This window comes from Eucyclogobius newberryi, unplaced genomic scaffold (assembly GCF_026437365.1).
Source record: "Eucyclogobius newberryi isolate DKJ021-1_F unplaced genomic scaffold, fEucNew1.0.hap1 SCAF_17, whole genome shotgun sequence".
Taxonomy (NCBI): Eukaryota; Metazoa; Chordata; class Actinopteri; order Gobiiformes; family Gobiidae; genus Eucyclogobius; species Eucyclogobius newberryi.
In genome coordinates, this window is record NW_027315801.1 from 32,568,851 (window position 1) to 32,592,507 (window position 23,657).

A 23,657-nucleotide genomic window follows, 5' to 3' on the forward strand; every position below is an offset into this window, starting at 1 on the left:
TCAAATACTTTGTTTGCATTAGTAATATTTGCCTAAAGTGACACTGCCTAGTTTTTCCCGTTTAAACCGCTCCTAAAGAACAGTTGTCATCTTCTTGGTGGGATTGTAAGTACATATTTTTGGGGGTTTTCATTAAATGGCTCTTTAAAGATCTTATACTATCACAATATGATACGATATTATACTATACGATCTTATACTTTTGAAACTTCCTATAATCTGTCCTTTCCTCCTGTTTCTACTGCGTTGTAACAACGAAATTTCCCCTTGTGTGGATATTAAAGGATTATCTTATCTTATCTACAATCCTATATTTTTTGTTAAGATTTAGTGCAAAAGTATGTAACAAAATATATCATTTTACATATACATTGTTCAATGTTTGCACTAAGAAATGGTAAATGTACATTTGAGGGTTAGGGTTGATAAATCCAAAACTGCCCAATTTATTTTTATGTTAGAAAACAATTGTGAGATTTTGCTTTGCATCTGTGAAACTCATGTTAGTGCCTCGATAGAACGAAACATAAAGTGGTTTGTTTGTGTATAATTATAACAGATTTTGTAATGATTTTCCACTGAAACCATTAATTGAGTTTTATGTCTTGTAATTAAATGCTTTCTCTGCAGGTGGATAAGCAAGCCAACTCTCGTACTAATATCATGATCATAATTACAGCAGCCGTGGCCATAAAGCAGGGCCTGTGGTTCCAGGTTCAAAGGGCAGAACAGGTCCAGCGCCGTCCAGACAATGTCCTGTGGTAACTGCTGAAAAGAGTCCAAACAAACAGTCATGAAGGAGAAACAGGCTGGAGCAACACCCGAGAGGAGAGGGGTGAGTGATATGCAGAAACTGTAAGGAATATTTCATGACATGGGGAGGCACTGCACAAATTATTCTCTGTCATTTTGCTGCACTAATAAAGTTCTGCCAAATCTTAACTTAACCAGGGTAAATGCATGCAACTCCAGCTGTGTTAGAGTTTACAGATGCTATTTATTTATGTATTTATTTGGTTTAGTCTAGTTATAACACTAATTTAGGAGCTTATTTATAAGGCTGAGTATGAGCAAGGAGTATGAAACGCATGTGAATGTCAGAAGAACTAAGATCGCCCACAGGAGCTTGTGGGGAATGAAAAAGTAATAACACCGAAGGACGTTAAATTATAAATTGTATTCATATAAATAAATGACAATATAAATAAATATTCAAAACAACAAAAAGGTTTTTCCAGCAAAAGTTCAGTTCCTTTGTGTTAAAGTCTGTAGGATGCAGTTTGTAGGATTTCAAAAAGTTGAGGGGAAGGGAAAAAATAATACAATTTAGGGTGTCCGTATCTGGGGAAAAAACAAAAAATGATCCTACCAGATTCGCAGTGCTTGATTGGGTCGCTCGCCACCTCTTGCAGAGGAAAAAATCAGGGGGTGTCAGGGGGGGGGAAACTGACCTACAAACACAGAGGTCTAGTAAAAAATCCACCATAATATATAAATATATTAATATATATATATTAAAATATATATATATATATAAATATATATATATATATATATATATATACATTCATATATATAGAAAATATATTTATATTTAAAAATATATATATATTAAAAAAAAAATATATATATATATATAAATATATTTAAAAAAAATAAAAAAAATAAATATATATATATATATATATATATATATATATATAGCAAATATATATAACTTACGATCCATTCAAATAAACACTTTTTAACAGAAATACACCAATTCTTGCTGCTTTTTCTTATCATATGAACGTATCCAACCGCTACAAGACAAACATCTTCAGTCATATCTTATGCTTGCACACATTGTTAATATCGCTGATCTTTCTTTGACAGAGATTAACCCTGGTCCTCGCCCTGGCTACTCTCATATCCGCATTCGGCTCATCCTTCCAGTACGGTTACAACGTGGCCGTGGTCAACTCTCCTGCTCTGGTAACGACCCATCACCCAGTCCCATAAAAGTATATTGTCCTCACTATTATCATCTTCACCTTTTGCAGTTTATGAAAGCCTTTTACAATGCCACGTACCTGGAGCGCTACAACGAGCCCATGGAGGAGAGCTTCCTCACTGTGCTGTGGTCCCTGTCCGTGTCCATGTATCCTCTGGGGGGGTTTTTTGGGTCCCTGATGGTCGCTCCGCTTGTCAACAAACTAGGGAGGTAAAAAGAAAATGCAAACGAATGATTAAAATGCAAGGCAAATACAAAGACAATTTCCATATTTGTGTGTTTAATTGACAGGAAGGGCACTCTCCTCTTCAACAATATCTTCTCCATCGTGCCCGCGGTGATGATGGGAGTCAGCGAGATCTCAAAGTCCTACGAGATCATAATTTTGGCCAGATTTATAGTGGGCATCTGCGCAGGTTGTGATTCATTTACATACGTCATTATGATAGAACGGCGAGTAATGTGGGTGTTTAAAAGTATTTATGTATATTCAACAGGGCTGTCGTCCACTGTGGTGCCGATGTATCTGGGTGAACTCTCTCCAAAGAACCTGAGAGGAGCCATCTGTATCGTTCCCGAACTCTTCATCACCCTCGGCATCCTCAGCGCGCAGGTTCTGGGGATAAGAAGCATACTGGGAAACAACACGGGTATGAAAACGACCTGCACACAAAAATATGTTGTTCACGCCCTTAATACCAGACCTCAGCATTTTTAAAAATCTTTATGTTTGTTGTAAATGTAATGTATGGGAAGAATGCTCTTGAGCTTCTACTTGAGTTATGCATGAATTTAACTTAATTTAAAGGCGTACTGGACGATTTTTTGGCAATTTGAGAACTCAGGCGGAAGTGCGCATGTCACTCCCCCGTGCGGACTGATACAACACACACGTGCGTTTGTTTATTAGCTCAACGGATCACATCGCATCTCTTGTCTCCCGTAGATTTCCGTCTTATTCTGCGTCAGCTCGAACAGTCTTTCTCCGTCTTCATTTTGTCCTGTACACTGAGGGAACTATATTATGATAGATCAATGCGCTTAGACACGCGGAAACGTGGGGACGAGCCGCACGCGGCTGCAGGTGAGCGATAGGTGCGTTTTATGAGTGATACGTGGCAGGACTAATCGGCAGTCCACGCCACAAGGAAATAAGACTCAGATTTGGGCTTTGAGCTTTAACTAAATAGCTGTTGTTCCTTAGTATTGTCATTTTTGTGTCTTTGGGCAAGACACCTTTCTTGAATCATGCATGTCCTTGTAAAGTAAAATGGTGTAACTTATTATGATCATGATTATTCTAATTGTAAATGTTGTTATTATTAATGAAATATTGAAAATCTTCAGTATGTTTTATATTATTACTCATTTACTGTTGAGAAAGGTAAATCAGCTATTCTTTTTTTCATCTGTACTATTATTTACAGAAAGATTGATTTATTTGATTTATAAGCAAATAAAAGATGCATAAAAATCACAATACAAACAAATGCAGTCTTGAATAATCATTATAACACTGACTTGCAGATGGGACATTGGTTTGCATATGATATTGTCCCTGAACATGTTTTGGACTGTGCTGTTTGTGCAGGCTGGACTCTGATGCTGGGCCTCACTGGCATCCCCGCTGCCATCGAGCTCCTGCTGCTGCCGTTTTTCCCTGAGAGCCCCAGGTACTTGCTCATTCAGAGAGGCGACGAGAAGAACGCCAGAAAAGGTAACTCAGAAAAGGTCAGACAGTACAAGATGATTGATGCTGCAGTTGAAGATCTTTTCCCCCAAAAGGAGTTTGGGTTCTATTCATGTTACTGACAATACATGCTGCCACTCTGTGCTTGAGCAAGGCACTTATCATTGTGCCTCCATTATGGCAACATTTATTGAAGTGAGTAGTGAATGTGAGCGAATTGTTCCTTTAGAATACCAAATGTAAGTGTCCATAATTGTCACTATAATAACATTTTAAGTGTAATATAATGCTAAAGAAAATATTGATTGTCACTGACACAATAAATTTTAAGTCGGATTATGCGCCCTCAAAAAAACAATTTTAAATGTAAAATATTGTTAAAAACATGATTTGAAATGAAACACTTGATAAGTTAGTTGTTATAAGATAAGATAAGATATTCCTTTATTGTCCCACATGGGGAAATTTCATTGGTGCAACGCAGGTAGATACAGAGGTAGATACAGAAGAACAGATCACTTATAGGAAGTCTGAAAAACACTTTCAGTAGAAGATCTCCTATAAATAAATAAAAACTCCCATAGACAAATAAATAAATACCATTGCATGTGATCCCGACAGTAATTGCACATGAATATGTGTCACGACAGCACATAGATTGCACATGAATTTCACAGTAATTGCACATGAATTCCAACAGCAATTGCACATATGACAGAATTGCACATCAGTATTAGGTTAGGTCAGTATTGCGACGGGATAACGTGACGATCTCCGGGTAAGACGACAGTTCTCCGCAGTTTCATGAGTTATAAGTTATTGAGTTAACAGCATCTTATTTTTAGCACAGAAAAATATTAACTGTCCCCCATTAGTGCAAACAAAAAGTACCCCCGATAAATATTGACCCCCAAAATTTCCATCCATCCATCCATTTTCTACCGCTTTTTCCGGGGCCGGGTCGCGGGGGCAGCAGTCTAACCAGGGACTCCCAGACTTCCTCCTCCCCAGACACTTCCTCCAACTCCTCCGGGGGGATCCCGAGGCGTTCCCAGTCCAGCCGAGAGACATAGTCTCTCCAGCGTGTCCTGGGTCTTCCCCGGGGCCTCTTCCCGATGGGACATGCCCGGAACACCTCCCCAGGCAGGCGCCCAGGAGGCATCCGGAACAGATGCCCGAGCCACCTCAGCTGGCTCCTCTCGACGTGGAGGAGCAGCAGCTCTACTGCGAGCTCCCCCAGTCTAAGTCACCTTATCTCTAAGGGGTTGCCAGCCACCCAGCGGAGGAAACTCATTTCGACCGCTTGTATCCGCGATCTTGTCCTCTCGGTCATTACCCAAAGCTCATGACCATAGGTGAGGTCAGAACTTAGACCGACCGGTAAATAGAGAGCTTTGCCTTTCGGCTCAGCTCCCTCTTTACCACAACGGTCCGATGCAGCGACTGCATCACTGCAGCCGCTGCACCGATCCGCCTGTCAATCTCACGCTCCATCCTTCCCTCACTCGTGAACAAGACCCCGAGATACTTGAACTCCTCCACTTGGTGCAAGGACACCCCACCCACCTGGAGACAGCAAGCCACCTTTTTCCGGTCGAGAACCATGGCCTCGGATTTGGAGGTGCTGATTTTCATCCCAGCTGCTTCACACTCGGTTGCAAACCGTCCCAGTGCATGTTGCAGGTCCGGGTTTGATGGCGCCATTAGGACAACATCGTCTGCAAACAGCAGAGATGAGATCCTGTGGTCCCCAAACCCGGACACCCTCCGACCCCTGACTGCGCTTAGAAATTCTGTCCATAAAAACTATGAACAGAACCGGTGACAAAGGGCAGCCCTGGCGGCGTCCAACATAAACTGGGAACAGGTCTGACTTACTGCCGGCAATGCGAACACAGCTCCTGCTCCGGTCATACAGGGACCGGACAGCCCTGAGCAAAGGGCCCCGGACCCCGTACTCCCGGAGCACCCCCCAAAGGACACCCCGAGGGACACGGTCGAAAGCCTTCTCCAGATCCAAGATCCACAAAGCACATGTGGACTGGTTGGGCAAACTCCCATGAACCCTCGAGCACCCGATGGAGGGTATAGAGCTGGTCCAGTGTTCCACGACCGGGACGAAAACCACTTTGCTCCTCCTGAATCTGAGGTTCGACTATCGGTCGGATTCTCCTCTCCAGTACCTTGGAATAGACATTACCGGGGAGGCTGAGGAGTGTCATCCCTCTGTAGTTGGAACACACCTTCCGGTCCCCCTTCTTGAACAGAGGGACCACCACCCCGGTCTGCCAGTTCAGAGGCACGGTCTTCGACCGCCACGCGATGTTGCAAAGACAGAGTCAGCCAAGACAGTCCTACAAGATCCAGAGACTTTAGATACTCAGGGCGGATCTCATCCACTCCCGGAGCCCTGCCACCGAAGAGTTTGCGAACAACGTCAGTGACTTCAGCTTGGGTGATGGGCGAGCCAGTCCCTGAGTCCCCGGTCTCTGCTTCCTCTTCGGAAGACGTGACTGAGGGATTAAGGAGGTCCTCAAAGTATTCCTTCCACCATCCGACGACATCCCCAGTCGAGGTCAGCAGGTCTCCACCCGCACCATAGACGGTGTTGGTGAGGCACTGCTTCCCCTTCCTGAGGCGCCGGACGGTTTGCCAGAATTTCTTTGGGGCCAACCGATAGTCCTCCTCCATGGCCTCCCCGAACTCCTCCCAGGCCCGGGTTTTTGCCTCTGCGACAGCACGAGCTGCGGCTCGTCTGGCCTGCCGATACCTGTCGATGACCTCAGGAGACCTACAAGCTAAAGTGGCCTGATAGGCCTCCTTCTTCAGTCTGACGGCATCCCTTACTTCCGGTGTCCACCACCGGGTTCGGGGGTTGCCGCCACGACAGGCACCGGAGACCTTGTGACCACAGCTCCGAGCAGCCGCATCAACAATGGAGGCGGAGAACATGGTCCACTCGGACTCAATGTCCCCAGCCTCCCCCGGGACATGGGAGAAGCTCTCCCGGAGGTGCGAGTTGAATACCCTACTGACAGAGGGCTCCACTAGACGTTCCCAACAGACCCTCACAATGCGTTTGGGTCTGCCAAGTCTGTCCACCTTCCTCCTCCGCCAGCGGATCCAACTCACCACCAGGTGGTGATCGGTTGACAACTCTGCCCCTCTCTTCACCCGAGTGTCCAAGACACGCGGCCGGAGGTCAGATGACACGACAACAAAGTCGATCATTGACCTCCGGCCTAGGGTGTCCTGGTGCCATGTGCACTGATGGACACCCTTGTGCTTGAACATGGTGTTCGTTATGGACAATTCGTGGCTAGCACAGAAGTCCAATAACTGAACACCGCTCGGGTACAGATCGGGGAAGCCGTTCTTCCCGATCACCCCTCTCCAGGTGTCACTGTCATTGACCACCTGGACGTTGAAGTCCCCCAGTAGAACAATGGAGTCCCCGGTCGGTGCACTGTCCAGTACCCCTCCCAAGGACTCCAAAAAGGCTGGGTACTCTGCACTGCTGTTCGGCCGCCACAACAGTGAGAGACCTGTCCCCCATCCGAAGGCGAAGGGACGCGACCCTCTCGTCCACAAAACTCCAACACGTGGCGGCTGAGCTGAGGGGCTATAAGCAAGCCCACACCAGCCCCGCCTCTCCCCGCGGGCAACACCAGAGAAGTGGACCGTCCAGCCACTCTCGAGGAGATGGGTTCCAGAGCCCAAACTGTGCGTGGAGGTGAGGCCGACTATATCTAGTCGATATTACTCAACCTCCCGCACAAGCTCAAGCTCTTCCTCCTCAGTCAGGTGACATTCCATGTCCCCAGAGTTAGTCTCTGTGTCTGGAGATCTGGTCGACTGCCGCCCAGATCTCTTTGCACAAGCCCCTTATGGATCCTCCTGCGGTTGATGGGCCCACGGGAGGGCGGCCCCACGTCCCACGTCGCTCTTTCGGGCAGTGCCCGGCCGGGCCCTGTAGAGAAAGACCCGGGCACCAGGCGCTCGCCATCGAGCACCCATCCCAGGCCTGGCTCCAGGATGGGGCCCCGGTGACGCCGATCCGGGCGACGTAAACGGTCTTGTTTGTGTTGTCATCATAGAGGGCTTCTGAACCGATCTTTGTTTGACTCGTCACCTAGGACCTGTTTGCCTTGGGAGACCCTACCAGGGGCTTGAAGCCCCCGACAACATAGCTCCTGGGATCAATCGGGCGCTCAAACCCCTCCACCACGTTAAGGTGTCGGTTCAAGGAGAGGCCCCCAAAATTATTGAACAATAAGTCGATATGGTAATTATCGTGACAGGCCTTCTTTATCAATCAGAGAAAGTCTTGTACAAAGGCTCATCAGTGCTTTCTCTTGCACCCCGTGTGAGCAGGACTGCAGCGTCTGAGGGGCTGGCAGGACGTGGATGAAGAGCTGTCAGAGATGCATCTGGAGGACCAGTCGGAGCGCGCGGAGGGTCGTCTGTCCGTGCTCGCGCTGCTGTCCAAACGCTCTCTCCGCTGGCAGCTCATTTCCGTGACTGTCCTTAACATGGGCCAGCAGCTGTCCGGGGTCAACGCGGTAAAACAACCGTCTTTGTGCCCGTCCTTGTCGTCCTTGTTTTGTTACATAGTATTATATATATTCTTTGTTCAAATAATAATTAAAGCATAAGGTATGACACAACCAATGTGGAAATCAAAACTAAAAAGTAGGCCTACTGTTACTTTCGACACTAAACCATGTAATGTTGACTATAAATCAGTGTTCTTATCATTTAGGGCTATGTCTAAACAAAGCAAATCAAATTTACTTAAGGCCGTGGCTGCAGAGCCGCGGCGCGGTCAAATGGCCCAGCAGTTTCAGGAACCGCGGCACTGCCATATAGCCTCATGGCTAACCCTAACCCTAAACTTAACCCTAACCCTAACCCTAACCCTAACCTTAACCCTAACCTTAACCCGGCGCGGTCTAAAACGGTGCAGTCAAATAGCGCAGCAGTTTCTCTGCAGCTCTGTAGACACTCCCTTTACTTAAAATTAATACCTCCAATTAACATGATTTAATTAGAAAAGGCATTACATTTCACACAAGGTTTTGCAGTAATTTGACAGTTTGCAGTTCACTCTTTTATTCCTCCACAGATTTATTACTACGCAGACAGTATTTATGCCACGGCTGGAGTCAAAGCCAATGACATTCAATATGTGACTGTGGGAACTGGTGCAGTCAATGTCTTCATGACCATAGCTGCAGTGAGTAGACACAGATTGTAAAGTGTATCAGTTCAAATGGAAGCTAATGGTGCTATTTTGTGTAGGTCTTCATCGTAGAGGCCAGTGGGCGCCGTCTCCTGCTGCTCAGTGGATTTGGGATCTGCTGTGCTGCCAGTGCGTTACTGACTGTGGCGCTCAACTTCCAGGTACCGCACAAACTCATGTTACTCTGCTGCCCTCTAGCGGCACAAAGCAGTACTAGTGCAGCACAGGGTGTTTCATTCTTAGATGAACAGGTCCTCAGAGGTAACAAGAATGTGTTTCTCTACCTTGATGCCGCAGTTACTAACATTTTTACATTTACACCAAGTTATATCTATTTGCAGCAATATAACTCCTATTAGACGTTACTTGTTTGAATTTATTAATGAATTAAATTATTGGAGATAACTGCCAGTGAAATACCTATGTGTACCATCATATCCACTTTATATTTCTACAACGCAATCCATTCCCATTGACAAACACTATTTATTATTTAATTTTTATTATTGCATTATTGATTTTATTGCCGATGATAATATTTTTTTACTGCATCAAATTGTTGAAGTGATGGGGCCATATTACTCGCTCCAGTGTTGCAGACGGGCCCCTGATGACTGGATGTCTGTTTTCTGAGATCATGGAGACGTTTAAGAGTGAACCAGTGCTGAGACATGAGAACCACTGACCACACGCTCACCTCTGCAAAAGTGCGCACTAAACGAGCACTTTACATTGGGTTGTTGTTCCGTGCATAATAAGCATGTAATGCAAAAATTTTACATTATTACTGTATAGAGGGCCAAAAACACAAAGTGGGCGGAGCCCACTCAAAATTAACGAAAGTACCCGTCAGTGACCAGGGACCCACACCATGAGGTAGGAAAGCGCGAGCGCTTTCCGAAAATGTATAGTTTATGATATTTGAAAAATGGGAAACATTGTTTTCGCATCGGAATATTATTCTTTCTTTCTTTCTTCTTTCTTTCTTCTCTGGACCAACCCCCCTATTTTTCACCCAGTGAACATTGACGAAAAGTCACAAAAATTTGCACACCTCTAAAAATCGTGCCTCTCTTACATTCTGGCTATTTCCCTTTTCTAAAATAAAAAAAGATTGGCGCGTCAGCGCCCCCAAATGTACCAAAAATGCATTGAGAGATAGGAAATGACCCAAAAAAAATCTGATCGTAGAATCATGAAATTTGGCGCAGAGGTAGATGGTGACAAGAGAAGTAAAAAATATTATTACGGCAACGCCGTCCGCCCAACCACATGTCGGCCATATTGCTTCAAAAATGGCTAAGCATGAACTCCTCCCAGGCCGTTGGCCCTAAAAAGCTGAAATTTGGTGAAAATGGTACTGAGGAGTGGGACATCAAAAGTGATTCAAATTACATTGATACCTGTCACGCTCTCTGTGCGGCGAAGCCGCAAACTCTAGCTAGAATTTCAGAAATCTCCCAAGCCGTTTGCGCAGATAAAGTCCGAATTGCGTCAAATTAGAATCAGTTGTTAAAAACCTGTTACCATCCACCTATTATCGCCCTGTGCACAATGGTTGGACATACCCAAATGGCATTGCTTATTAAAAGAGGATCTTATGTTCCACATGCAAGTGTGATGCATCATTAGAAAGCTTAGGCCTTCTAGTTTCTGTAGATGTGCATGAACACTGTCAGGGCTTCAGAACTTACACTACAGAGGCCCAAACATAAACAAAACATCCTTTTTTAGTCCTGAATATTGTCAATTTATAATGGTTCTGAGCATGACATACTTCATTGTGTGCATATGCTGTTCACTGTACATGATGTTTATCTTGTTGACAACAACTGTGTAAAGTTTCAGATCTCTAGGAACAGACATTTTGGTGCTGTTGACCTTTTTGTATCAAAAAGTATATTCGGAACACGTGATCCAAATATGTGCCAACTGTGCCAAACTGTTTTATTACAATTTTAGCTCCTCTATGATCATAAAACATACATTTTGATGTTTTGTAGGCCACTAATAGCAATTATAACTGCTAAAAACAATATATGTGAAAATGTGTAAATATGAGTTTACCCATGAATTTCCCATATAGAGGTTAAAAAAAAAAAAAAAATTATAAAATTTTTATTTTATTTTTGTATTGGTATAATAATACATATATCTAACAAAATGCACGTCCAAAAGGCTAATAAAATCAGAAAACGTTATGCGCAAAATCCTGCCGAGAAATCTGGCTCTTTACAGCCTTCCGATTGTCCGAATTGCGTCAAATTAGAATCAGTTGTTAAACTCTTTGCCCTAAACCTACTTGAAGTGAAATAAATTAATTTGGCGCCACAGCGCCCCCTAAAGATTTTATATGGAGGTTAAATGTTTAGTTTTGTGAAATTATATGAAATTTGACACACAACTCAATTTTAGCATCCCCATCAAAAAAGTCTATGAGACCCATGTCATAATTGTTATGGCTTTGCCGTAACGATGACTCAAACCTCCCATGTTATTCCAATGGGGAAATCGCCAGAACATGTTTACACTTTAGACTTTCACAAACTCCTCCCAGGGCTTTAGCCCTATTATCCTGAAATTTGGTGAGACTCATCTTCAGGGGTGGACCATCAAAAGGTATCCACATTTTTATTCAAAAAGTCACGGTCATTTTGCCAAGATTTCAAAATAAAATTGCTTTTTGATGGTAAAACAAAGGGGAGAAGATGTGACAGCGTCACAGATACAGCAGCAGGCGTAATAAAAGGACCATTGGGGCGCGTTAGCGCCCCCTCCTCTTGCGGCGTGGCGGCGGTGTGGCGGCGACGTGGCGAGGGCCGATCATTGCCGCTTGCGGCTTTAATTTATATTTTATTTTCATTGTGAAGGGGTTCTCTTTAAAATGACATATTGGCTTTTTAAATGACCAAAATGTATAAACCCCTTAGATTTCTATTTTTACATGAAGCCAGTTTGTTGTGCTGAGCTCATAGATTTTCAGTATAAATGCCTATTTTGATAATCACCTTTCATTAAAAGCCAAGAAAGCCTCTGCCTTTTATTTTACATTTTATTTTGCAATTGTGTAACATTTCCTTTTTTACCCACAAAAACGGTCACTCCAACCAAACTGTAAGAGGTACTCGCTACCAACGCTTCTAAATTAATATTTGTAAGCTGGTTTACAGGCACAAATTGTCCAAAGATGCTGAGGCTTTTCTAGAGTCACAACAATAAGGTCCAAAAATGAGTTTATAATGGAAGTCAATGAATGACACAAATTCCCGAAACAACTTCTCACGTCGTCAAAATGAAACAAATGATTCTGTTTCTGACATTTGAGACTCTGACTCGAATACCAACAGAAACACATGAAAATATTTTTTCACAACTCAGACTCGAAGAGGGATTCACTATCAACACATTATCTATGTAAATCATTTTAATTAAAACAAATGATAATGATCTCATGGTTTATCTGCAAAAGTTGTTCGAAGATGGTTATTGTTCATATAGATGGTGTAATCCCATGCATATAGAGTCACTATAGATATTATGGGGGTGGGGCCAAAATGGCAAATTTGTTGGGTTTTGTTGGTTTGCTCCAGAAACTTAAACAAATGCACCAATAAAAGTTTCAATTCTGATTTTGAGAGGGAAGTCAATGGATACACACATTTTAGAAATATGCTGAGCGTCTACAAAATAACTCATGTCATCACAAATGGTCATAGAGGGACCAAACTCACATGTTTAAAGCCATTTAATGTGTGTAGATTTTTATGGCGGTTAAAGTATCTGAATCTCAAATGCAGGATAATACGGGAATTCTCAAACATCCGTGAAACAATGAAAATACAAAGGGTATAGTGAGAGAACACTGTTCAAACAGCAAAATAAATATAAAAATAAAAGTTGACATAATATGTCCCCTTTAAAATAGCCACAGGCTATTATATATATAAGTATACTATTTGGACAGGAACAAAATATACACTTGTGCCCCATCATGAGAATGGAGTGTGTTTGTTATTGTTCTGTTTTAACCCCTGTGTCTCTGTGTGCATCTGAAGGTTCATGTATCGTGGCTCTGATACATCAAAATCAACACAAATTTGTGTTTTTACATGGTTCATTCTTTGGGATTTCTTTTATCAACTCTGATAATAATACAAAATATTCCAAAACAGCACAATATGTTAAATGAATGATAGCAAATCCAGTCACACTTCTCTGTTTTATTTTATAACTTTTGAATATTAGAAAGAATGAACATGTAATTCTGATTCCAATTACACAGCATCTTTTGGCCAGGTGCTGATTAGAGTTTTGTGTTGAAAGGACAAAGTGACCTGGATGCCTTACATCAGTATCTCGTGTGTCATCATCTACGTCATCGGCCACGCCATTGGCCCCAGTGAGTGCTGCTTATTCACACACACCCTCACCTCTCCATTAACTCAAGTGATGTTTAGACTCAGCCAGACGTGTAATGATACATGTTTGACTGTTTGAGACGTGAATATCCGTTAGGCCCTGAAGACTGATGGAGCGTCTGCAGTGTTTTGGTCTTGTGGTTTTCTCTGTGTGCAGGTCCCATCCCGTATGTAGTCACCACTGAGATGTTCAGGCAGTCTGCGCGGCCCGCTGCCTTCATGGTGGCAGGGTCCGTGCACTGGCTCTCCAACTTCACTGTGGGGCTCGTCTTCCCTTTTCTGGAGGTCCGTATAATACAACAGTTGTCTCAAGGCAGGACATCACGGCAGGACATCACACACGAAAACAAAAACATAGAGACAACAGAGGCAAGACTTGTTGAACTTCAGGACAGTAACTTTACTTGAGGAAAGATCTCAGGGCAACAGAATCAAGGGGGAAATGCTCCTTCTTTTTATTGCTTTGAGATAATACGAAACAAATACAAACAGAACAGTACACAGAGAGTGAGAAAGCAAAAACTAAGAAATAATTAAAGCCGCTGAGCGGCAATGATGGCTCTCGCCACCTGCGCGACCGCCTTCCCGCACGACCGCCTTTTGTTCGCAATTGCCCCGATACTGCATTCTCTTAGACTTTATTTTTTAGACTTTATTCTTTAAACCCCCTCCTCCCTGTACCCCCGTCACCTAGCAAAAGAGACCCGCCGCTAATGCTGATGCTACCGCTAATGCTAAGACCACAGCACGAGAGGAAATGTTCCATCAAATGTTGAGTTTTCAATGTTGAGTTTTTCACACAATGGGTAGGGGGCGCTATAGAGTAAATTTATTACATGGTATTCATTATTTCCAATCAGACCATAAATACGCATTAGTGAGTGAAATATGAGCTCCGTAGATCAATTCCAATAGGCGTGACTTGTCCTTGAAAAAACTGAAAATTAAGCCTTTTTTGAGGGCCTTTTACGCAGAGACCGTAAAGAATATCAACATTCTTTTTAATATTTAGTAAATTTCAATGTCTTTAGAAAAGTGTTGTTTTGAGCTCGATCGGACAAAAAACCTAGGACAAGTACGATTATGAAAGAAAAAAGTCAAACGTGGCGTTGCCACTTTGATTCGACATGGCTGACTTCCTGTTTGTCATAGAGCAATGCTGCCAGGTGTGTTTTACTCGTCAAAGGTCAGAGGTCAAAGGTAGCTCTATCACTGTCCCAAGTCTCATGTGCCTAGGCCAAAGATTAAGCGTTTCACGTGTATTCTTTTTTGAACTAGTCGACACTGTTGCGACGGGCGTTCTCACAACCTCCATTTTATTAGAGTTCGGGCCGAGCCGATCGCAACTATGTCCCCATGTGACCTATGACCCCATGTGTGACATTCATCAATGTTCAGGGGGTCAAAAATGCCAAAGATGTGCTCGAGCCAAAAATAAAGCCGTAGTCCAAAGATTGTCAGTTTGGCTTATGTACCTTTTTCTACCTGTCCCATTTGTCCCAATATCTGGCAAATGTGTCCATTTTCAAATGTATTGCTAAAGTTAGTCTTTCCATTTTATAGACGTCCAAAAGTGGGTTCAGTTAGTGCTTAACTGTTGGCTCTGTCCCTGTCATCCATTCCCCCATCATTGTGTTTTTGCTGACAATTGCCCATTCAATTTAGCATTCCATCCCAGGTTTCACTGAGGATTCATGCTATTTAGGCTCAATTTAGACCAGTGCTTCTCAAACTATTTACAAGAACCAGAGAATAAAAATCTTTCAGAGTACCATGGGTCTGAAACAGGACCTTTCCGGGTCCAAATTGGGGCTAAACCATGGTCTTAAGTAGGGATACACCATTCCCACAGTGGAGAAACCACTCAAGAAAGAGTTGAATAAAATGTCTTCTAAATGAAGTAAACACTAGAACTGAAGCAGTGTCTGTGTACCACCACCAGAAACAAAACTTGAGAAACACTGATTTAGACAATGTTGATTTTTGTGTGGGATTGGAATGTCAATATTTGTGAAGCACAAACAAAAAAGCATTTCCATTTTAAACAGCCATTAATAACTCTGTATCTCCCTTCGCGCTCCATGCATGATCAGTTATTGTTCCATGTTTCCTGTGTGGTTCTTCAGAGCGGGCTGGGCTCCTTCAGCTTCATCATCTTCTCCTGCATCTGTTTGCTCACACTGGTCTACATCTGGATAGTGCTTCCTGAGACCAAAAACCAGACCTTTTTGGAGATCTCGCAGATGTTTGCCAAGAGGAACAGAGTGGAGATCAAACTGGGCGACGGGAAGCAGCCTCTGACTCAGAACAAAGCTGACGGGCCGGGGAGCGAGGAGGAAGAGAAGGTCACAGCTTTTTGAGAGAAAGTGGAGCAGGGAACACGACGTAGCTCTGACTGTTATTGAGGCAATGTTCCAGGCCCTCACAGTTATCTCTAATTTATTCTCCAGAAATGTCCCTTCTATCTGTATTATATTGTTATTTTGCACTACATGATTTGGATTTGTGATGCTTTAATGTCAAATGTATTTATTTTGTTGTGTTAAAAGGCATTTGATTTACACATTTTTAATTAAATTACATTAAATCCGTTAAACTGAAGCTTTTCCCCCCCAATGAAGGTTTTTCTATCAATAACCAGAATTGGACAAACATGTAAGTTGGTAAGCCTTTATGGACAAAGCAAGACAACATACACATAACATTATGAGTTACATAATATGTTTATATAGCCTGTTCAGAAGCAGAGACAGTTAAAATACCATTTATATAAGACTTTAACTTGCACCATTATATGTATCAACCAAAAGTTTGAATTTTCCAACCAAAAAAGGCCTCACAGTCAAATTGCAGTTGCTTTAGTTATTATTTTAAAGCTGGGGTACCTGACATTTCTTTGTAAATTATTACATTTTGTGTTTTCGAGACCACTGCACGCTGTTTGCATCTAATATTTAAGTATTTTATGTCTCGGCAGGAGCTGGAATCAGCCCCGTTTCACTTAACTGTTTTAAAGCTGTGCAAAAGCCAGAAAATGAATGCTCGTGAATATCAACATGTCCAAGGGTTTGTGAGAATTAGGAACTACTTTGGTGGCGTGAAAATCAGGTTCTCCAGCTTAAAGCAAACGGAACAAACCCCATGATTGGTCACTCATGTACATCTATAATGAGACTCCAGCTGCACCCCTCCGTACAGGCTCAGAGGGGTGGTCCCCCAGCTCAACACATTCCCCACCATTGTACTGTTGCTCTCACAGGACATTTGGTCTCTAATTTCCGATATGGACAACACATAGTCCCACACGTTCACGTCCGTCATCTTCCCCACCAAGGCGTCCGAGTTGGAGATACCCAGCAGCCCGTCCTGATCTTTCCCCAGGATTAAAACGCCTCCTGGGCTTATGCTGTACCCCTTTTTGAGGTACCTCTGCTCGCCCACCATCCCGTTCACCCGCAGCTCTGCGGCTCCCGTGCTGGACGCCCACGAGACGCAATAGTTGATCCAGTCCTGAGACCTGTAATTGTGGGGGAGGTTGATGAACTCGTTGCCGATCCACAGTCCCACTTCATTGTCAATGGAAATCATGAGTTCGTTTTCGTGGCCGTTGCTGGAGTAGGACAGGACGGTGTGAACTCCGGCAGTTTCGGCTTGGACGTGCACGCAGACGGTGAACTGATCCAAGTCCATGGGGTGGGACAGACGGACCAATGCGTAACTGCCATAGTTCTTTTCCTGGAAGTTCAACACCAACGGGAAGAGTCCACGAGAGTCTGAAAGTGTAACAGTTTTGGCAATATCATGAAATAGCAGAATATCATCATGGACTTTTAGCAGTAAAATACATTGTTTTTTATTGCAGTGGCGTGTACAAAACTATTCATATTTTTCAAATCTCTCTCACCTTGCACGGGTCTGGTGCTACGCGTTCCTCCTTGAAGAAAAAGAGAAACATATTAGCATAGTATTAAATCTTAATATTCTCTGTTTGTACCACTGTGTACCTTTGTGCATTTGCTTCCCAATAGATGTGATCAAACCCTCAATCTTGAGGAGTTTTGACTCAATTTCATCTTGGCGACAAAATGCTAAAACACAAACAGCCTCGTTTACATTGATTTGCATGCACTAAAATATTTGGGCGTGAACAGTGACGTAGATGTTTGACGTACATCCTTTGCCCAGACGTGGGAGAAAGGAGGACTCCACCACGCGGTCGTTCAGAGGTTGAGCGATTCTGTAGTCATTCCACAGGGTCTTATTATCTATGTCCATCAACGTGCTTTCCAGTTTACGAATCTGTGCAAAAAAACAATGTTATGGTCCATCTAAGGTTTGTCGGTCGTAATTACATGTGGAGGGCACGGACCTATGGAGACTGAATGCTTTTAAAGAACTATGCAAATTTATGATCCACAAATGTTGAACAAGGATTGGCTCCACAAACTGGCCATATCAATTGTAAGGCTTAAAGTCCCGACACCGGACAGCAATAACGTCTTTCGGATTGAATATTGGCACCACTTTCTGAAGCTTATTTCACCTCAGTTACTTTTTGCTGACAGAGAAGACTGTGCATTTGTTTCAATTGGATAGGCCAAGTACTTACAGAGATAGAGATAAATCAGAGCAACAAATCTGTAATCTGACCGTTAAACAGCAAATTACACAGTATAATTCTGAGCTGCCCTCTAGCTCATTTTTAAAGTGAGATTAAACACTCAAATTTAACAAATAAAGCTGGTAAACTTACAGTGTATGTACAGTATCTAGGGACACCTTTTGCATTATGTTCTGATTTAACCCTCAAAGAGCACCTGTACTGTGATTTTCTTAATGTATATATATATATTTCATGACCCAGCGAAGTGCTCTACCTTAATCTTAATCTGAAAGTTAGTCGTTAAGAGTTTAATGCCACTTTAGCCGTAACGTTGGTTATTTGAGCGTTAAATGCATGATAATACAGGTTTTTGAAGCATTGTTACCTGGTTGTGTGAGAGGGTGATGGGCGTGTCAAACACTGTCCACAGGATGCTTTCGTAGCAGGGCGGAGTGGTGAGCGAGCCCTGGTATCTGAAGAAGTGGTTCATGTTTTCAGGGAGCATGGCGCGCACGTCAATATTCGAGATGTTCATGGACTGACCTGAACGAGGCACATTCAAATCCAATCAGGACCTACTTTATCCGACAACAACTGAGAGCTGAGGGAAGGAGAGGCTTACCATAATACTTAATTTTGGCCAAGTTATTTATGAAGTCGCTGTAATAGGTGTTCTCAAAATGTCCATCCTGAAAATGCAAATCTGGTTAATTAAAAAAAAACTTTATTTGTCCAACAATGGAGAAATTCCAGGTTTGCAACACACAATGACAAATATCACGATATCAATCCGATACCAATGAGTTTTGTATTAAAATGTATTGAAACTCCTCCACCAGGAACAATTTCTTTCAACCTCTGCTTGAACTAATATGAATAAAAAATATATGTGCAGAAAACCTACAATAGGAACAATGTATCCCAAAAAACAAACTAAATTAATTTAAACTTGAAATATATATATATATATATTTACGCATGAGTATTGATGCCTTTCAATACCTTTGTCAGTATTGATATATATATTTGGTATTGATCACTCGAGAAAAGCTGCAGAATAGGAGCATGCAATAAAACCAATACAAAACAATAAAAACTCACATTTATTTCGAGGGATGTTGGAATGTTCCACAGGAAGGCATTAAACTTATCTAATTTGCATGTTTTCCAAAGTACTATAGATGTATTTATTGCTCAACAAGCCTTTAAAAAACCAACATCCCAACTGTGAACGGTGTGTCCCTTCTCCACAAATCTGATCCGGAAGTAGAACAATTTAATGCCATACTGTGGAACATTGCAGGCAAAGCAATGAAAGATCAATGGAGACAAGCCGGTGTCCATCTGAAAAGTCACTAGAGTCAGGTGGTGCCTCTTTAACGAGTTGGTCCTTTAAAGTCAACAGTGCCTGTATACACTGCTCGACAATGTTTAAAATGTTAATTGAACAACACCCTTAACCCAGAAATCCTCTGCCAAAGTAAAGCTTCAACCTCTGATCATGTCAGGGTGTATTTGTTTGTATGAGGGTTAGTTAGTAGGCCTACACTGTAAACAAATGTGTGACTTATAACTAAATATCTGCATTTTCTGTATTCGGTTCCGGCTGTTTGAATTCGGTTTTAGTTGCTTGAGTCCTCCAATGCTTCTGCTTTAATTCAACTTCTGCAATCCACACTAATTACTATACACGCCTTGTATTGTTTGTTATGTTCATATCCTAATCTAATATCATTTTTCTGTACTATATTGCGCATAATATTTGAAAGTTATGTCCAAAATCTTGTTCTGGTTCAATTCTTAAAATAGCACATCTTGTATCAATTCAGAAATGTTCCCGATGCCGTCCACTCTCAATGGTGCCTTGTGCTAAACTGGACATGGAAACTGGAGCCAGAGCCTTCAAAGGGCTACAAGTGATTCATCAATAAACATTTCTTTGGAGTTTTGTTGTGTGTGTGATTACCTGAACAATATCTATGAGTTTTACCATTTTATCTGTATATTAATGTGTATTGTACATGTTGTCCCCCCCTGTCTGTAAATACCCCCCCCCCCCCCTTTTTTATTATGTTCAGCGTCTTTGGGTCACTGAAAAGCGCTATATAAATAAAAGTTATTATTATTATTATTGACAATTCAATGTTTGCAAGGCTTCCTGTTGCGCTTTAACAAAAGAACAGGCGGTGAAGTGGACTCCTGATAAGGATAAAAGGAAGCTGGTGCCATACATACTTCATAGAAAAAGGCCAGCACTGCCAGCCCGTCCGCCTTATCTCTGGCCTCTGTGAAGCTCTTGTACTTGTCAGAGTTGTAATGGACCATGTGGAGCTGAAAGGCAACAAATGCACAAATTAGGAAACAAAATGTTGAGTGATATAAAACATTGGTCACCATCTAATAATTCTATGTTCTGAAAAGAAGAATATACTCATCTTTAATATAATTCTGTTTGTGCTTTATGATTAGACTTTACGGGTTACGGTTTATAGCAGCCGGCCCCCCAGATGTTTTAATCCCGCCCGCAAAACATTTATAATTTATATTTATACATTTCCAAAGGATATATAGCGTTTTTATCACTAGAACTATGAGTTATGACTCATAACTCATAACTTATGAGACGTGTGTCACTCGCTAAACTACACTTGAGCGAGGAAAAAGACGTGTGGTTTTGGGAAACACGTGGAAGAAAGAAAGGAGATGGTTTTGTGGTAATTAAAGCTGTGCTAAAAGCGGAACTAATGTGGAGCTAACAACAAGAAAACAAACTTCGGTGATGATGCTCTGTGAGGAAAACATCCAAACCAGGGCAAACCAGGACAGACCAGGAGCCACGGGTAAAAAACACAAGTCAGAATGTAATAAAAAGTATTAAGACAGAGTGAAGCTGTGTCCATACTAATGTGACTGTGAATACAAACACGATGCACTCTAGAAAATGTGTGTGAAGTTCCCAGCTGTGCCCCTGATCTGTCTGTGTCTGTTTGAACCGTGGCTGGTGCTGCCCCTGCTCATCTCAAACATCTCAAAAGGAGAGAAAGGCGACTCTTGAGTCTTTGAATTGATCAAAACTAAATACAGACTATGTTTAATTGTAAAAGAACAGTGCAGCTGCAGCACAAATAGCCCTACACACTGTGTGTTAAATGCATAATGGGAGCAGTGGCCTGATCCTGTCTCATTTTGTATCCTATAATCTAATATCTAATCCTATTAGTGTAGCAGTTATAGTAAATATAGTATATATTTCAGTCTACTGTCAGGTGTTAATGCTCCCTCACATGTACACCTAAAACTGAACCTTCAATTGTTAATAAAGTAAAAAATAGAAGGACTCAATAACAAAACAAAAAAAACATCAGAAATAGTCACCTTAAGGTTGTATTACAGACAGCAAACCCCTATGTATTTTTTAGACGTTGGGGGCAGGGGGGCACCACTGAGCATTTCTACTCAGGGCACCCAAATGGCAAAACAAATTCCTAAATGGAAACCTTTGCCATTTGTTACTGCAACCATCAAAAATATGTATTAAGTTGTTATTATTCTTGCAAACAGGGTAATAGGGAAGAATGATGGATCATTGTGGTTAGAATGACACAGAATTCTTTGCGTAGACACAGTACATATCCAAACTGTGTGAGATATGTCTGAAGAGTGCAAAGAACTGGTGCAGCTGTAAATGTGCCACTAAAGTATTGCTGACAAAAGGTAAGTCTGGATATGAATGAAAGTACCTCTGCCATGTAGCGGATGCCGTCGATGGTGTGCTCAGCTCCACTGGCCTCGAGGTCCCACCCGCCCCAGTGCAGGTGCATCTGCACAGCTGTGTACTGCCCAGGCAGGCCCTTAGTGATGGCCATAGTAGGAGGCAGGTCAATTTGGACTGAGGAAACAAACATGTAACTCATATGTCATAAACAACAGAGATTTGGTACAGCTCTGGTTATGGTTTGTTATTCTACAATGTGATACCTGAGTGTCCGTTGTTGGACATAAGGAAGTTGCCTTTCTGAGCGTCATATCCATTCAGCTCCAGCTGTAATATGTCCGGATTGTGTCTCACGCTTCTCCTCTGAATATCAATAGGAGATTGTTTCTTACCGCCACAGGCAGGGTACTTAGTGGGCCAGTGCATCTGGTCCAAAGCCCCCTCTGAGTGTAGAGAGAGGAAAGGAAATACCACAATATCATCAAAGAGCATAAAAAGTTTGAATTTGAATGAAGTACGAACAGAAGTAACTCATACCCACACATTAGGCTACATCAATGCTATCGTTAAGATGTAAGAGTTATTCAGAGTTTGGATATTTTTGCATCTATTTGAATGCTTTGCAAAGGCCTAATCGACATGCATAGAAGTTAATATAATAGTTAACCATGATTTTGTATTTTATGTAGGCCTATAAAAGTTCTGTTTTGATAAATAAATACATTCACATGGATATAGAATTTGGGAACTAAGATAGGCCTATGATTAACGTTTAAATCAACAATGACCCTCAAATAAATATTTCTAATAAACCGCGTTTTTTCCGCGCATTGACTTGTAAATCCATCGGGACTTTCATTGCCCTCAAAACTATTCACGCTGGTGGTTTATTCTCACCAACGCGTCACACTGTTGCTCGACAAGCATACGACTTTCTCTGTGGTTAGTTTGTCACGAGCCCATCAGAAACACTCTTTTTCTGCACAATTGACTTTATTTTGTGCGTCTACGTGAGAACGCGCTCATTTAAAAGTCAGTGGACCCAAGTTTTACGCGCGATCTTTATTCACAGCACACACACAAAACCAAATCAGCAAAACTATTTAAAGTAAACGTCTGCAGTCAACAACCACACAGACCCGTTACTTACCTGTGTACGTCCAGTGGATCCCGTCGTGCGGCAGAGCGCAGACGGCGCCCAGGCAGAGCGCGTGGAGCAGCGCGTGAAGCATCTCCGGAGCGGCTGATGGTGTGTGACACTTCGTTTGCTCTGCAGATTTAAGTCAGGAGGACTGGAGGGAGGTGTTGCGACATCGGTAGAAAACGCCCATTGCTCTTCCCAGGAGTGGCAGCAGTATTGAAGTATTAAAGCTCAAAGTCACACCAGAAGTGCGACTTATTTGCAATCATCTTTTGTCATATGTTTAGTCGCAGCAAAATGTTTTTTTCTGCAACAATACAGATAATATACACTGATAACTACTATTATGTTAAGGTTTTGAGAGAGCTTTCCTTTTTTGAGACAGAGGATCATATTCTGACATGTAACTGCAACAAGTACAGATTTTTCAACTGAGGGGCCACGCAAGTCAGTATCATGATTTAGTTAGACTCAAACTACAAATGCACTCTCCTGCTCATGCTTGTAATAGACAAACTCCTGGATATAGGTTGTAGTTTCTATTTATGTCACATTCTTCTCAGTATTTTGAAGAACTTCTCCCATTATAGCAACTGACACCATCAAGTAGAAATGTAATATGCAATTGTGAACAAACAGGGCCGATGCTGGCCATTTGGGTGCCCTGAGCAGAAATGCCCAGTGGTGCACCATGCCCCCAACACACTTTGAATGTGGGTGTTTGATGTCTGTAATACAACTTTAAGGTGACTATTTCTGAAGTTATTATTAATATTTTTTGTAAAAATGACATAAATCACAATCCTAAGTGGAATTTGGGGGCTCCCCACAGTGCTTCTATTTCCTTGCTCTGGC

At 42.3% G+C, this 23,657-nt stretch overlaps 2 protein-coding genes across 2 annotated transcripts; one reads left to right on the forward strand and one right to left on the reverse strand.

Annotated features, from left to right (window-relative positions):
* The first annotated feature begins 1,880 nt into the window (after window positions 1-1,880).
* On the forward strand, window positions 1,881-15,843 carry LOC140363519 (solute carrier family 2, facilitated glucose transporter member 5-like). The gene is made up of 11 exons (XM_072450125.1): window positions 1,881-1,974; window positions 2,043-2,203; window positions 2,285-2,409; window positions 2,491-2,643; window positions 3,585-3,710; window positions 8,058-8,245; window positions 8,809-8,919; window positions 8,985-9,086; window positions 13,249-13,324; window positions 13,501-13,628; window positions 15,470-15,843. Exons 2-11 carry the CDS (start codon window positions 2,046-2,048, stop codon window positions 15,701-15,703), a joined length of 1,401 nt encoding a protein of 466 aa, XP_072306226.1. The 5' UTR covers window positions 1,881-1,974; window positions 2,043-2,045; the 3' UTR covers window positions 15,704-15,843.
* Window positions 15,844-16,094: 251 nt separating this feature from the next.
* Window positions 16,095-22,922, reverse strand: ca6 (carbonic anhydrase VI). Its single transcript, XM_072450142.1, has 10 exons — window positions 22,812-22,922; window positions 21,925-22,104; window positions 21,687-21,835; window positions 20,182-20,277; window positions 18,569-18,635; window positions 18,332-18,489; window positions 17,516-17,642; window positions 17,348-17,431; window positions 17,248-17,277; window positions 16,095-17,116 (listed from the first exon to the last, which is right to left on the reverse strand). Exons 1-10 carry the CDS (start codon window positions 22,891-22,893, stop codon window positions 16,497-16,499), a joined length of 1,593 nt encoding a protein of 530 aa, XP_072306243.1. The 5' UTR covers window positions 22,894-22,922; the 3' UTR covers window positions 16,095-16,496.
* Window positions 22,923-23,657: the final 735 nt, after the last annotated feature.